Here is a 17,329-nt window from a genome sequence, read left to right as displayed (position 1 = left end):
TTCCAACTGGATGTTGATAAAGAAATAATTTAAGAGAAGTTGAAGTGTTTACCTCATAGAGGCTGCGTGGCCAAGGGGGTCCATGAGTGAGGGCTCTGATCTGAGATATGTGCCTTCCAAGACTCCTGTGAACACTGCAGCACTCGTCACAGATCAGGACACCTCGATTCAGGGAGGCCCATCCTGGATCTAAACACAAGAAATAAGGACCGTGTTAAAAAACAATAAGCACGGTGAAACCTGTATATGTACATGTACATGTATACCACTCGACTGATACAAGGAAATAATAGACAGGTGGCCCTTATGTATTGTAATTTTATATGTAAACAATCTTGAATCATATTACCCCCCACGATTATGAAACATCCAAACTCTTTGAATTTCTGGTAATAGCACTTCACTCAACTTCTTTACAAAACATCTGTACCTCTATGATTCTTACCTTTTCCTTAGACTAAGGGACAGCAAATTGTTCCTCTCTTGAATAAATCAAGTTATTATTATCGTGTCTATTATTATTTAGTTTCTATCATTATCATCATCATCATCATCATCATCATCATCATTATCATCATCATCATCATCATCATCAAAGATCACTCACTAGCTGTCCAAATGTATCAGATCAGATTATTATATGTTGCTGTATTATGATACCTGTTTCAACTGTAGACTGAATATCTGTAGTCCCCCCAAAAAAAAATTCTGGTGACATCATACATGTAGATTTCATGTTTACATGTACATCAGTTTATAAATAGAGGCATTCATACATCATGTACAGTGTACATGTACACTCATCATACAAGTGCATGTGTACAAGTGCATGGATGTATTATCACAGTCATTAGCTACACCTGTACATGTAAGTCTCATCAGATCACAATGTTGAATCATTGATACCGTATGTACATGTACATGTACAGTATGAAATTTAATTTGCTCATTAGCCATCGTTTTCAATCTCAGCCACAGCATGAACCTCCTCTGTAACAACAATCAAGATGCTCAGAAGAAAAAGACAATTTCAGAGTGCATTAACCTGTTGACAGCCGTCTCATTCCAATACATACATGTGTACAGGAATGACCTAGCTCCTGCACTCAAGGGGTTAATTGCCTGGTTCATGTTGTACATGAACATACACATGAAAGGCATTATGTTGGGAATACTGGAGATGGTGCACACAATTTGCCAGGCTCAATAGTACGTGAATGACCATAGCTATACCCGAGCCATACCCAAGTCATACCAACAAGATCAACACCAGACCGCCAAGAGACTGAACAATGGATACCCCCCTTTAGGCCACAGTTGAATATGTTGCCCATTGGTCATAGTGGAGTCGGTTTAGAGGCGTGACTGGGATATCATACATGTACGTACAGTGACACGTGTACAGTGCATGTCTTCAGAACTAAGTTACAAATTGCCAGCATCAATATTTCCCAGAAGAACTACAGTATGCTTTATGGTGGGCTCAACACTATTAAAGCAATGGCACCTGGGACACATGGGCGACCACAATCTACAACCGGACCCCCAAAATGTCAACATTCTTACATAAAGCTCTATGCATACACTGTATGTACATGTAGAGTGACAGACCCAAAGATTTCAATCCGGACCCCCAGTGAAACATATTTAGTGTGGAGCTCTGATGTCTTTACATGTTCAATATCAATTATACAGTGTGTAAAAGTGGTATGCACTTTCAATTTATGTTCATGTTCATGAACCCTATGCTTCACCACATGAGTCTCAACAAGGGAACTTAATATTACACTTTACAGTAGTTCTGAAAATGTAAATGTACACTGTATGCAGGAGGGATATTTTTAGTACTATCCAAAAATTGATTTAGGAACTGTCGGGATACATGCAATTTAATTTCTGCGCAATATCCTGTGTCTTTCTTGTTAACATTTCATGGCCATAAATTAACTATGAAGAGAATATTCAATGTACATTGTTAACACCCAGCACTGACAAGATGAACACACTTAATCACTGGAAGAAAAAAAAATGGTACACAAAATTGATCGGTAAGTTAGTTCACGAAGAATTTTAAAAAGAGCACTAGAGAAAAAAGTTAAAATATCAATACTACAAAGATCACATCATCATCATCATCACCCTCTCCAATCTCCACCATCATCATCCTCTCCATCAAACTCATCATCATCATCCTCATCCTCATTCTCCTCATTGTCATCCTCATCCCCATCTTTATCATCATCATCATCATCATCATCATCCTCATCCTCATTCTCCTCATTGTCATCCTCATCCCCATCTTTATCATCATCATCATCATCATCATCATCATCATCATCATCCTCATCATCATCATCATCATCATCATCATCATCATCCCCATCTTCATCATCATCATCATCATCATCATCATCATCATCCTCATCATCATCATCATCATCATCATCATCATCCTCATCATCATCGTCATCCTCATCCCCATCTTTATCATCATCATCATCATCATCATCATCCTCATCATCATCATCCTCATCAACATCATCATCATCATCATCATCATCCTCATCCTCCTCATCGTCATCCTCATCCCCATCTTTATCATCATCATCATCATCATCATCATCATCATCATCACAATCACCATCATCATCATCATTATCATCATCATCATCATCATCATCATCATCACAATCACCATCCTCATCCCCATCTTTATCATCATTACCATCATCATCATTATCATTATCATCATCCTCATCCTCATCCTCATCCTCATCTTTATCATCATCATCATCATCATAAAATGTTCAAAAAGTAAAATGTTCGCAGTACCCAAGTACTGTCCATGTACATGTACATATGTAGGACAAAGGGAGTCATGACTATCACCGTAACCAAATCACATGAATTCACAGACATGCAAGTTGTATCAAATAAATGCTTTCACAATTCACAGCATTTCAAAATACTACTTACATGTATGTTGTACAGTATTACAATTTCATTTGACATTCTCAATTATATTTGTCTAGCACTGAACCCACTCAAAATGAAAGAAGAAGGTGAATTCCAATCGCTGTTGAACAACTTTGGGAACATGCCAGACTTTGAGAGCCAGAAAGGGATTAGGAGTTCAACAGATTCCTAGTTTCTTGTCTAGCAGCGTGTCCACACACAAAACAATTTATCCCGAAACTCTATAACGAAACGTCGTATAAAGAATCATAATATAAAATTTCAAAGTGTCCACACACAAGAAACGTCATATAAATAATCATCGTATAAATTCAAGGATGTCCATAAACAGAAGAAAGTAATCCTGAAACTCTACAGTCTGGACTCCTTTCGCTCGAGGTCACGTTAAGCCCCGCCCAGTTAGTTACACTAGTTACACTCCCCCTGTCCACACACAACATTTTCCGTGATTAGGTGTGATTAGGCGTGATTCTTTATTGAGTTTCAGTTCGAAACGATGCCCAAACCTGCGTTTCGTTAGACTAGTTTCGTTATACGACGTATCGTTAGTGAGCGTCCACACACACAATTTCATCGTAAAACTATCGCGAAACGGTATAACTAATCATGGAAAATGTTGTGTGTGGACAGGGGGAAGATCTTTTAAACAAAACTGAGGATGGGACTCCACGTTTACTACTTGATATTAATTTTCTTTCTGATATTCCCGGTACTAAAAATGGACTTGAGTTAAATGTTCAGAACAAAATCTCTCAACATGTTAAATTTAAAGTTTTGATTCAGGCTCAAAGCAATTCGAAATCTAGGATTGTTATTGTCTTATTGTCTAGATGTTGTCAGATTCTTCTTTACTTCATTTCAAACCAACAATAGCGAGGCAGACCGATAAAGAAGCAGAAGAGGACATTACAGAACATTACTACGAGTTGTACTTGATCTTTAATAGTAGGCCTATACACTTTAATAGTTTTACATCTATAGAATTTACGAACCTCTTGCTCTCAGCAGAAGAGGTGATCCCATCAAATCTCCAAAGCACCAGTCATTACCACTGGAATTTTAATGCAGTCGGCATCAGATGCGTTTAAGGTCAATGACGCATCTGCAAAGCAATTGCAATTGTCTGTTGCTCATGCTCTGTATTAGGGCAATGATAAAAGTGCATCTCCATGTACATGTACTTCATACAAGGATGGTGGGAGTTTAATGAGAAATTTTGCTTGAATATTTAACCCTTGCAGTGCTATTAAAACTCATACATGTACCACAGATGTGAATTCATGACAGAGGTTTTGTTGTTGATTTTGTTTTGTTTTTATTGTCCGTTGTTTTTATTGTTCTTGGTTTTGTTGCTTTGTATGGGTTTTATTAACAATTCTTCTTCATTGTTCATTTTGATACATCTACAAAACAGTAAGTTACAACAGAACAGCTTAGTGTGAATCAAACATTGATAATTGGATCATGATCAATCTTTTTTTTTTCAATAAGAAGATGAAAGAGGGAAGAATAAAGATCTCACGAATGCAATTTTAAGGATACCAGTTGGTTTTAACCCCCCAGACTGAAAAAGTCCCAATCAAGTTGGATCCCTCTACATTCCATAAGATATCAAGCCTGAAAAGATCTTGAAACAGAGAGATAACAACAGGACCTGAAATCAAGCCTTAAAGCTAGAATCCCTGTGTCATTTTGATTGCAGACCACATCCACACTTTCTGCGTAGTTTGTGAGAAAAGTGGCAGTTACCGGGATGAGCCCTCTGTGTGACAGATCAATGTTTCCTATCTACCGTACATATAATATGGTACATTGTAGATTCACTCACTGACTCACGTCATCATCTACATCTACATGTGTTTTGTGTAAGTACAGAATTGTGAAGCATACCACAATGACGTCATCATTTTTTTTTAAAGCTGCGGTTTAGCATCACATACATGTACATGTATCTGAACTCCAATTACATAAACATGCATGTGTGTATAATACATGTATGTAAAGTCCAAGTTACCAAGTATCACGCATTAGGCGTGACATCACACATTTCGAGGGTCTGAAAATGCTCTTACGCACGATGCGGGCGCTAGCCTTATACGTGTGTTATACCCTCACACGCGCGCTCGCGCCGAATCATTAAAATGTCATGCATTGCCGATCTTTGAACTTGGCGTCTCTGAAAGTCGTTATCCTGTTTTTCGACAAATTTTAAAAAGCAGATTTTCAAGATTAGCTTGGGATGACTTTGTACATACTGTGAGTCCAATTTGACATCCTTGATCATTGATCTACACAGTACAGTGTATGTATGGGGTAAGTACAGATTGGTGGAGCATACATGTAGATCCGTTTCTGATGCATGAACAGAAGTTGGCAGCACGGCACCTTTTTAAATTTTAAGGGGAAGGATTAAAATATTTCTCCATATTACTAGATTTAGATTAATCAAATTTCTGCATATTTCCCTGAGACTTAAAGCTTCAGTCTCAAATATTGTCGGTTGAACAGCTGAGATTACGGCTGGCTCCACTGACCGCTTCTATACATAGACTGAAGTGTGGCATAAGGGGTAGTGGAGGCAATGCAATTTGGTTTGTGTGTGACAGATTAGCTGAACTTCTGAAGGCAAGTCCTTATTTTTCAACTTTCTGCATTGATTTTTATGTTGTTATATAGATTACAAGGATAATCTCATTTATGCAGACTATCCTTATTCTCGGACCAGCGTCCCTACTTATTACTTAGTAGGGTAGAGTGCCCAGTATTCGGTCACTTAAGGGGAAATCACCAATATTTTGAATTCTTACCTCTTTTATTTGGCAATCTACCCATCAAAAGAAAAGGAATTTATTCCTCTAACAGGATTTTATAGTCACTCATAATATAGAATAATGATAAGCAAATTACTTCCAAAAGAAGACGAAGCATTTTTCTGCCCAAGATTTGGTCGCACCAAATAAAATTCGGTCACACGATTTGTGCGTGGTATCTCCGTTGCCAAGGAGCGAAGCGTATTTGCGCACTATTTTCACACAATTGCGCGATAAAGCATTGAATGACAATGCGTTGACCGAATACTGGCTGAGCGATACCGCATGGCAAGGGTATCGTATAAATACCTCTTACACATCAGCAAGTGCGTCATTTGCAAATTCGCTGCGATGGAGTGAACCCGGAAGTGATTCTCTTCACACACATACTAAATTCATTGCGACAGCACACGTAGTTGTTTCGCAATAGACTGCTACATATGGCTATGCATGTTAGCGCATGTGCTAAGAGAAGGCGGAAGTGCAGAAAGTTGTGCGACACTGACCAATTTCGAGCTAAGTTGGAGATCTTTCTGGGGCCCTGAATCTGATTTAATTTTGAGAGTTAAGAAAAGTTGTTCAACTGCCTGATTTGTGCAATTTTCGTGGCTCATAAAATATTTTTTAAATTGTTACAGCTGTTGAAACGGCTGTCTGACCGAATACTGGGAATGGACCGAATACTGGGCGCGCTACCCTAGATCTATTGCGACTCAACGACAACGGATTTAACTTAACTGAAGAACGGGGCGGGAATGGATTGGATGACAAATGTCATTCCCATTATTAAACATGAATCATGGTAGATAGGCTAATTAATTATTAGACCGTTATTTCTGTCTTATTTTTCTTCTATTTCAATTAATCCAATGACAAGTTCTTATTTTTACAGCAGTCCCATACATCCATTTTCCCGTCAACAGGCAGAGGCAATTCAAGGGTCTGGGGCGCGGCATTAGTTATGAGCGGCCACGGCTGGTGCGATTCGCCATCCAGACTTCTGGCTACAGGAGCAGCCAGCGGACGGCCATGGCTCGGGGAGAACACTCGTCTCTAAAAACATCCAGCATTTTCACTACATATCGTTCACTTTTATTATTTATCAAAACATGTACAAATTACTTTGTCCATATATTCTAATCAAGGTATATGAATCTTACCTGTCATAGCACAATCGGCACATATTTCTCCCGGACTTCGTTGTTTTCCTCGCATGTTTGAAACGATTCTGATAGAAATCTCCTTGAGACTTCGCGGAAGTAGTCTTCACATCACCGGAAGTTGTTTTGATTTCGTGAGCTAGCTTGATTGAGCGCGCGTGCGCGCGCCTGTAGCTAGCTGTGCCACTGAGGTCAGAGAGCTGTGCATGTGTGCGGTGAGATGAATGACCCCCCCCCCCCCCCCCCCCCCCCCACCCTTAAAAAAAAAAATTATCACCTTCGCCTCCCATGGCATTTAACTCTTTTGACATTTGTTCAGTGGGGGATGAATGAATAGATCATCCCCCCTAAACAATAGGTATTACGTAAGGATTTACGCCCATGTGTGCAAGGGCAGAGGCGGCCCTCCCGGGGGGGGGGGGGGGGGGGGCACAGTGCCCCCCACTTTTTCAGATACACCAAAAGTGCCCCTTTTTACATAGGAAAAGTGCCCCTTTTATTTTGTAAGAAGTGCCCCTTTTACATAGGAAAAGTGCCCCTTTTACTTTGACAAGTGCCCCTATTACTTAGTAAACGTGCCCCTTCCCCCTTTTCACCTCTGACGAGTGCCCTTTTTATTTTTGACACGTGCCCCTTTTCCTTCGACATGTTCCCATTTTCCTTTGCGATAAGTGTCCATTTTCCATTCTCATAAATCTTGAAATTATCTTCAATAAGTGCCATTTTTAATCTCTAGTAAGTACCTTTTTTCAGGTACGAGAAGTGCCCCTTTTCACTTTTGATAAGTGCCCCCTTTACCTCTGATAATTGCCCTATTCAAAACTGAGAGGTGCTCCTTTTACTTTGACAACTGCCCCTTTTTTCCTTTGTAAGAAGTGCCTCTATTCTCCTTTTAATAACTACCCCTTTTTTAAACTCCGATGAGCACACCTTTCATTTTAACATGTGCCCCTTTTATTTTCTAATAAGTGCCCCTTTTCCTTATAAGTGCCCCCATTAAAAAGAGAGAGCTCCTTCCCCTTCTCATAACTACCCCTTTCCCTTTCTAATAAGTGCCCCTTTTCCTTATGATAAGTGCCCCCATTAAAAAGAAAGAGCTCCCTCCCCTTCTCATAAGTGCCCCTTTTCATATCTGGTCAGTGTCCCTTTTCACCTCTGATATTTGCCCTTTTTTATTAATGATACGTGCCCCTTTTCCTTTCTAATAAGGGACCTATCCCCTTTTCACCTCTTATAAATGCCCTTATCAAAATCTGATGGGTGCCCCCTTTCCGTCAATTTAATTATGTTACTTATCAAAGGTCTTTTCAGTCTTCCGTTATGAGAATGTGCTTATAACCCCATCACGATTGGTTTTTTCCTCTTTATAAGATGTAATTTTCGCACTGCGACCTCACAGATCTTTAAAATTTTTCTCGCTCGCTTCGCTCGCTCATAAATGCATATTCAGACATCACACCCAACTGTACAGTATGATGCTTAAGCGATATCTTGTATGATGTATGAAGAGAAATAAATAATGAAATCATCCCTGATAATGTAATCACACTGTAGGGGTATATACCAATGTCTAAAAATGGTATATTTTCGCTTTGAGATTTCCCAATGTAGGTGCCCCTTTTTTTCCAGAAAGTGCCCTTTTTTGTTGGTGCCCCCCCCCCCCCCACTTGGGAAGTCGCTCGGCCGCCCCTGTGCAAGGGAGGGGTGGTTTTTTTTTTTTTTTAATAGTGGGCATTTTCCCTCCTCCGTCATCGTTGAGCACACACAAAAGTAGTGCTCTTAGATTTCTACCTTTATCTTTCACGATAATTGTATACTCTTGTTTCATATCAATATTTGTAGTTTTCAGAAACGACTTAGAGTTCTAGTCTTTTTTTTTGTCAATCATAAAATTAAATAAAACATATATACAGATGTATTAAATATAATATGCTTAAAAAACGTTTGTCTTTTTTCATTCCCGGTGGGGTGACTTTGAGACAGAGAACAAAGCAATATAGTTGGCGCTATACCAACTTCGATCTACACCGATCCGCTATAAAATTGTGTTCCTTCATCACTCGGTTTCGATTCATTCTTATATAATTTTTTTTTTTTTTATGGTCAGTTTTTATTCTTTTCTCTCTTGAAACAAATTATAATCATAGTACAAATTACAATCATCATATGTAACGCTCACTGCAAATGTGATGACATTATAAATCAGTATAAATTTTTGTCTTACAAACGGCTTCTAATTCCTATACATCATTATTTGAAACAAAAATTCATATTTTCAAAGAAAACATATGCAGTTGTATAATCCAAAAATTTTGTTTTAACAATGTAGCAACTTATACTTCTTTTATACTGTTGTCCTGAGAGAAAAGTTTTCTCCTTTTGTTAACCCTACCCGACCTCTCCCTTATCCCCCTCCCCCCCCCCCCCCCCTCTTAACCGGTGGACGACTGGCTCTGGGTTCCAATAATTGTTTGTCTAATAATCAGGTTTTCCCGTTTAGAAAAATGAATAGTGAGAGTTCCCCTCATTGCTGCCAATTTCCTTTCTTCTACTTTATCCCCTATTATACTATTCTTTATTTCATTAAAAGAGGGTGGTTTTTAAAGTTCTCTATTTCTATAAATCAGATATTTAACAAGAATTAAAACATGATTCATTAATTGATATTTTCCTTTATTTCTCTCCTCTTTCCCATACAGAATTTCCTCCAAACTACAGTTATGTATTTCAAAGTCTAAAAATCTCGTGCACATTCCCCACACTGATTGTGCAAATTCACAAGTATAGAATAAATGTTTAAATGTTTCTTCATCCTTTTCGCAAAATGAGCATAAGTTAGTCGAGACAAGACCAAAACGGAAGAGGTGATGGTTTGTATATAATATATTATGTATAAGTTTGAACTGAAACTCTCTTAATCGACTGTTAAGTGTACACTGTCTTAGTCTTAAAAATATGTTTTCTATTTCCTTACAGGAAAAACCATAGTTCCTTCCAATTCTCTCAAAAACCAAAGGTTTAAAATCATCTTTCTTATTTTAATTATGATGTATGATCGAGGGACAGTGACTATGCCAGAATAGGGGCACACACAAGTTCTCTGAAATGAAAAAAATTATTTACTCGAGGTCGAAAAGGTTAATCTGTCTACAAGGTTTTAAACACCCCGCAAAAGTTGGCAATCGTATCATAATACATTGCAGTTATATGAGGAATGAATGTTTAACAAATCACTTCGGAACAGCCACCGCCTTTGCCCCCCCCCCCCCCCCAAGCGGAGAGAGAGAGAGAGAGAGAGAGAGAGAGAGAGAGAGAGAGAGAGAGAGAGCAGGTATACTGATCCCCCATAGACTTTTCCATTATCAAGAACCCCTGAAGAAGAAGAAGAACAAAAGCTAATTTCGTTTTTAAAGATACTATGTCCCTTTTGCAGCCAACCTCAAATTATGTAGAACTTTGCAGGAATTATGAATATGTCATGTATGTCCTATCTGTGAAATTTGAATGTTAGCAGTGTCCTAATATTCAAATTATGCAAGGAAACCTGTTTACTTGCTAGACTTCACTGTCAGACACTATTGAGTGACTGACTGGCTTTTTTCTTCTTTGATAATAACATACATAAAATAAGCTGTAAAGGATGTATGAGCATTTGTCTACATCAATAAGATAGCCAAAATCAAACTGACTGAATCTTTGCGCAGCATAAAACGTATTACCATTCAGTGCAATGGTCTGAAAATCAAGACTATTACTTATTGGCTCTATAGCTCCTAAGTCGATTTGACAACTAATAGTCGTTATTTTTCCACTTGAAGACATTTTCAAGCCCCACCTTTTTTAGGGAAGTTCTAAATTAGTATTATCTTTCAAATGCCGCTAGAATTTAACCTTTTCATTTTTTTGGCCTACAAATGGGACATAGTACCTTTAAAGTGACCAGATGCTCCTCCCCGAGTTAAATTCCTGTATTAAACCACACTCAAAGGGTAAGATTGGACTCTCCTATATTATGTGATGTGCCCTCGGAAGTCTTTGACATACGACGTAGGCCCTATTATCAACTCAACCCCCCTCCCCCCCCCCCCCCCCTGTGTATACTGTCCTTCGTATCAATGTTTCCTTTATTAAACCAGCTCCTCAAGTACAACCAATAATAATATTATATGCTTTTGAAGACGACCATTTGGAAACGTGGGGGGGGGGGGGGGGGGGGGGATTTACACATTCAAAGCGAAAATATACAATTTTCAGACTTTGGTAACAACCCCTATACATCGTAATTAATACATTATCAGGAATGATTTCAATATTTTATTTTATCTTTACATGGTCAAATCACTGTTGAGTGTGATAGTATGATCAGTGAGGTCGCATTACGACCAATCAGATCTTAAAATGACTCGGTAACATTGTTTTAGATTCTGAAACGAAATCCTGGATTTCTCCTGCTGCTCATGACTTTTTACAAGCCGATCGCCTGTTTGATTATCAAGATATCTATGATTGGAAATCAAAATCAAATTTTCCGTTTTCCGTTTTCCGGGGCGAAAGGCCTTCGCCACCCCCACCCCTTTCAGCAAAAGAGAGAGAGAAAGAAGGAAATTAAAATAAAGGAAAGGTTAAGAAGAGACAAAGGAAAATGAAGAAGAAAAGAAAAGGAGAAAGAAGGAGATCGGGGAGGGGGAGGGGGCCGAAAGTGCTTTGCCTCCCAGGCTGTTGCCCCCCACCCCCCCCCCCCCCCCAGCAAAAAGAAAGAGAGAAGGAAGAGAAGGAAAAGAAAAAGGGAAAAGAGGAGATAAAGGGAAGGAAGAAAAAAAAAAGGGGGGGGGGGTATCAGTTGCAGTTTTCCCGCCAACAAGTTGGGGATCGGGGGCGGCAAATGGCCCTTGCCGCCCCCTCCCCCCCCCCCCCCCTCTACACAGCAAACTTAAGAGAGAGAGAAAGGAAGAGAAGGGAAATGGAAAGAAAAGAAAGGTACGGGAGATCAATTGTGATTTTTCCCACAACGCAGTGTGGATCAGGGGCGAAAGGCCTTCGCCTGCCCTCCCCTGGCTCCTCATCAAACAAAAGAGAGAGAGAGAGAAGGAAGGAAAAGAAGAAAGAAGAGAGAGAAGGAAAGGAAGAAGAAATGAAAAAGAGGAAAAGAAGGAGATCGGGGGGGACCAAAAAGGGCCTTGCCGCCCATGCTGTTGCCTCCCCCCCCCCCCGCAAAACAAGAGAGAAGGAAGGAAAGGGAAAAAAACAAAAGAAGAAAAGAAAAGAAAGGGTATCAGTTGCAATTTTCATGCAAACAAGATGTGGATCGCGGAGAAAGGCCTTTGCCTCTGCCCCCACCCCGACCACCCCCCCCCCCCCTTCCCGCCAAAAAAAAAAAGAGAAAGAAGGGAAAGGGAAAGCAGAGAGCTAAAATGGAACACATAAGAGGAAGAAGCAAAGAAAAGGGTGAAAAGAAGCAGAGATCGGTTGCGATTAATCCCACCAACATCGTGTGGATCGGGGAGGGGGCGAAAGGCCCCTGCCTCCCTCACCAAACTTAAATGAGAGAGAGAGAGCGAGAAGTATTAGGAAAAGGGGGAAAAAGAGGAAGAAGAAAGGTAGAGATCAGTTGCAAGTGAAAGGGAAAGAGGAGAGAAAGGGACAGAAAACAAAGAGGAAGAAAAGAAAAGGGGGGAAAGAATTAGGGAAGATCAGTTGCGATTTTCATTGGTTCTTCTATCATCAATGTACAACTATCGTACAAATCGTATTGTACAAATGTATTTATATATTCATTCATTTATTCCTGTTTGATAACAAAAATATGAATATAATTATATAAACTCATAACAGCAACAAAATTAAATGCAGAGGGAAACTATCTTGCTGGCAGCAAGAAGCGCAAAAAATGATCATGCATTTGCATGTCCATGTAAGTGTATCATTAATATCATTCATATTGTTTAATTACATCTTGTGAAATAGTATACATTCAAGCTTTTGGGATTTTGGGGGTGTATTTGTAGGAAAGAAAGCGTTTGGAGCTTATAATGCACATGTTGCAATTTCAGGTGCAACTTAGTGTTCAAAATGGGACACGCACGGCCAGGCATTAGTGTAGGAAATCTTCAAATGTTAATCAGGTATATGACTAAATTACTTGTCTGTTGCCTTACGAAAAAGTTTATATTTAGCCAGGCCTGAATTGAGTTGCAAAACAATTATTGTTTTAAAAGGAAAAAAAACATATTTGATGACATTCGAAATTCCCCAAAAACTAATACGATTGGAGATCGAGTACTCGTTTTGTTTTTCTTCCAAAACTTACTCAACTATTAGATAGCTGGCCCGGATACTTGAGCCTCTCACAAAACGCAAGTATAGGCCTGATGTGTCGTCAGGGGTGTTGCTAGACCTTTTTCAGTGGGGGGGGGGGGGGGGGGGGGGGGGGGGGGTGGGGTGGGGTGGGGGGGGGGGGGTAGGGGGTATAGTAATAGAGGCCAACGATTACCGACAAAACAAGCCACCAACTACCGACAAAATTAAATGTCCCAATATCTACATATTTAACCCTATAAACCCGGGGCCGAAGGCAAAATTGTTATGTGTAAAATGAGCAAGCGAATCACTTAAAGAGCGCGCAAAGCGCGCTCCCTATGTGGGGGAGGGGATGGATGAAAGGCCTCCTGCGCGAACTTTCATTAAATTATTATGAAAAAAAGACGATTTATTGTACCGTTCTCGACTCTTAATCCTTGTCTGAATTCAGTTTCCCCATCCCACGCGAAGCGCGGAAGCTTAGACGTTTCATTAAGTTCTTATAGAAAGAAGACGATTTGTTGTATACCGTTCTCTACTCTTAACCCTAATTGTCTGAATTCAGTTTCTCTCCCCCTCTCGCGCGAAGCGCGGGAGCTTCACCGTTTCATTAAATTATTAGAAAAAGAAGACGATTCATTGTACCGACTCTAAATCATTGTCTAAATTTTCAAAAAAGTTTCTTTGTCCGATAAAAAGTCACAATTCGAAGGAGAAAAAATTGCTGGCCGACCGACATAAAAAAAAAATCCCACCGACTTTAACCCCCCCCCCCCCCCTTTAGCGACGCCTCTGAATGTAGAGTGGCCTGAGCGGGTAGGCACAGGGCGTGGTTCTACACTTACAGAGACACTTCGATGAAGACATCCTTATTTCATGATTACGTGTGTTGAACTGCCCTGGGCTTTACAACTTTAAACCTCCAGGGTTTATTTTGCATAATTATATAGGTATATCATAGGTAGCAAATAAAGGATGACTAACAGAGGAATGAAAACAAACATAATAGGAGAGGATGATCAAACATAATGATGTGCACCAATCTATAATGATAATGATAACCGAGCCCCGCCAAAATATGGGGGGGGGGGGCTCAATGATATCCGAGCCCCTCAAAAAATATCGGGGGGCTCCGTGATGTTATCCAAGCCCCACAAATATCGGGGGGGGGGGGGGCTCCGTAATGACATCCGAGCCCCTCAATAAGTATCGGGGGCTGCTCAATGATATCTGAGCCCCCCCCCAAAGCCCCCCCCCGGTTCCTAAGCCTATGTACAGGTCAATGAAGTCTACTTTTTGAAACTTAAAGGGATTGGGTAACTTTGTCTCAGGTTCTGAAACAAAATCCTGAAATGATAGTTAGGGCTAGTTCTGACCGGAAAACGACCTACATATCGGATTATGGCTAGTTGCCCCAGGGCCTTGTCCTATATACGGATCAGGGGGAAAAAATACTTGTCAGGTCCTGTGAAACGGCGGGCTTGGGGGCTCAAGCCCCCCCCCCACACTTTTGAAAAAGTATATTAAAGATAATTAAATAGAAAGAAAAAGAAAAGAAAGTATGCTCATGCTCATGTGACCGTAATTAAATGCGTAATTAAGAGCTTCCGGGGGCTCTGCCCCCTGGACCCCACCTTGGGCCCTAACGCTGGTCCCTGGATGCTCATCTGACCTTAATTTTAATGCCTAAAACCCCTGCGCTTCCGGGGGCTCCGCCTCTTGGACCATACGCCAATTAGTGACTTGCTAGTGTCATGAATAAGGTATTAAAATATGCTCATCTGACCGTAATTAAATGCCCCTACCCCCTGAGCATCCGCCAATTTGTGCTACGCTCTACCTTATCTTAAATACTCTAGCCTCCCCCACTCACTTTTAACCCCATTTTAATCACTTTTATTTCCCATTTAACTCCTACATTAAACCTCGAAACGCCCCCAAATACTTGGGGACGGGGCCTGGATCACGAGTATATACTAGTAGTGAGTTGGTTGAAGAACAAAGCCACGTATAAAAGTATAATCGATTACAACAATTGTGGGGCCGATATCACGATTCACTTCTACTTTCAAAAGGACTTGCCCATTTGCTTTAAAAAAATTGTAGAGAGTTATTATTATGTAATTTCTAGAAAAAATGGCTACCACATGATTTACCGAGTTGCTTCCTTTTATCAAAATATATACACGTGAAACAATGTGAGGACAAACTGTGCGGATAGCAAACCGCACGGATCCCTCGGACGATCCGTGCGAGCAGAAAACCCGCATTATGTCCGACGGATAAACGACACTGGTAGGATAAACGGCGCAGTCACACCGACGCGGTTCTACATGTAAGTCGCTTTAAATTAGGGGTACTCTAGTCCAGCCTCTGTACCGTTTTCGTTTTTAGCGCACCCAATCAGCTGATAAAATAACACACCCTCAACGTTGAAAGTAGACCTAGCCATTCCTCTAAATCTGGACCTCGAATACGTGTGGACGGAAATTTGATCAGTGGAGAGACCGCGCTGTGTGTGGGGGATAAAAAGAACGAACGGACTGAATCTGGACTAGGGGAGTCCCGTGTTGGATCCGGGCTAACTCGGACCCGGGACAACTCGGCCCTGCTGCAAATTTATGTTGTTGTTGTCATTTTACCCTAACTCTAACCCTATGTGGAGAGGAAAAAGGGGCACTGATCAAAAGGATACTCATTAGCAAAGAAAAGGATCACGTATCCCCGCCCCCCCCCCCCCCACTCCGGGGTCGGAATGACCCCATGCGTGTTACCAAAATGTCCTGTAAAGGGGTACTTTTCGTGCGACAAAGTCCGGCCCGAGAATTGTAAAAAAAGGGTGTATTAACTTTTCACCCGGAGATTTCTTTAAAAAGGGGGTGTTTTTTTTCCATTTTTCTCTCATCTCTTTGGACTCCTGAGAAATTATTCCGAATTTAGGGGGGTACATTGAGCATTTTTCATGATTTAGGGGGGTCTCCAAGGCAGGAAAAGCCCGCAAAAGCCCGCGAAAGGGGGGTTTGGAAATGTTGGCAGTTAGGGGGGCACGTGCCCCCCGTGCCCACCCCCTGGCTACGTGCCTGATAATCAGATGTGAAAATGGGCATTTCTCGAATTTGAAAAGTGGCACTTACGAGAATGGAAAAAGGGGCACTTCTTACTAAGAGGAGGGCCACCTAGTCAGATTTGACAGGGGCATTTACCAGAGGTGAAAAAGAGGAAGGGGCTCTTACTAAAAAAAAAAGGATAGGGGCACTGATCGGAAGGAAAAAATGCACTTATTGGAAAAGAAAAAGGGGCATGTGTCAAAATGAAAGGGGTATTTATCAAAGGTGAAGGTGGCACTTATCAGAGAATAAAAGGGCACTCATCTGAGATGAGAAGGGGCACTTAAGAGAAGGGGAAGGTGCGCTTCAATATGAAAAAGGAAAAGGGGCACTTGTCAAAGTAAAAGAGGCGCTTCTCAGATTTGAATTGGGGCACTCACCAAAGATGAAAAGGTACACTTATGAGAATGAAAAAGGGGCCCTTTTAAAAAAAATGGGGGCAACTGTCGAAGGAAAAAGAGCACCTATCAAGTATAATTTAGTTTAGTTTAGAGGGGCATTTATTAGAGGTGAAAGTTGTATTTTTGAGAAGGGGAAGGACTCTTCATAAAAAGGAAAAGGGGCACTTATCTGAAGGAAAGAGGGCACTTATCAAAAAGGAAAAAAGGGGCACGTGTCAAAACAAAATGGGCAATTATCTGAAATCAAAGGGGGCACTTATTAGAAGGGGACGGGGTACTTAGCTATTACAAAGGAAAGGGTAGGCCTACACTTGTCAAAGTAAAAGGGCACATATCAGATTTGAATAGGAGTGAAATAATGTGGATAGGGCACCTATTAAAAATAAAAAGGATTGCGTTCATTTTAATTTAGGGGTTCTTGAAAAACTCGGTGGCAGTGTGCCATTGGGCAGTTATTAGAAAGGAAAAGGAGCACATTGTTTCTATATCGACGTATACGTATAAGCGGGGGAAATTGGGTCAGCTATCGACGTATGGGTTATTTAAGGAATTTAAGGGTTATTTAAGGAATACCAGAA

General features: G+C 40.6%; 1 protein-coding gene across 1 annotated transcript in view; it reads right to left on the bottom strand.

Moving 5' to 3' along the window:
* Positions 1 to 7,085, bottom strand: part of LOC577034 (ARF GTPase-activating protein GIT2) — a 56,854-nt gene extending 49,769 nt beyond the window's left edge. The window contains exons 1-2 of the mRNA XM_030991214.1: positions 6,947 to 7,085; positions 53 to 189 (exon numbers count right to left, since the gene is read on the bottom strand). Of these exons, the coding sequence (XP_030847074.1) occupies positions 53 to 189; positions 6,947 to 7,001 (192 nt within the window). The 5' untranslated portion in view covers positions 7,002 to 7,085. The remainder of the gene's footprint in view (positions 1 to 52; positions 190 to 6,946) is intronic.
* Between the last annotated feature and the right edge of the window lie 10,244 nt (positions 7,086 to 17,329).

This window comes from Strongylocentrotus purpuratus, unplaced genomic scaffold (genome assembly GCF_000002235.5).
Source record: "Strongylocentrotus purpuratus isolate Spur 01 unplaced genomic scaffold, Spur_5.0 spur5_scaffold_2, whole genome shotgun sequence".
Classification (NCBI taxonomy): Eukaryota; Metazoa; Echinodermata; class Echinoidea; order Camarodonta; family Strongylocentrotidae; genus Strongylocentrotus; species Strongylocentrotus purpuratus.
Note: the sequence above shows the minus strand (reverse complement) of the source record. Positions and strands in the feature narration are given on the sequence as shown.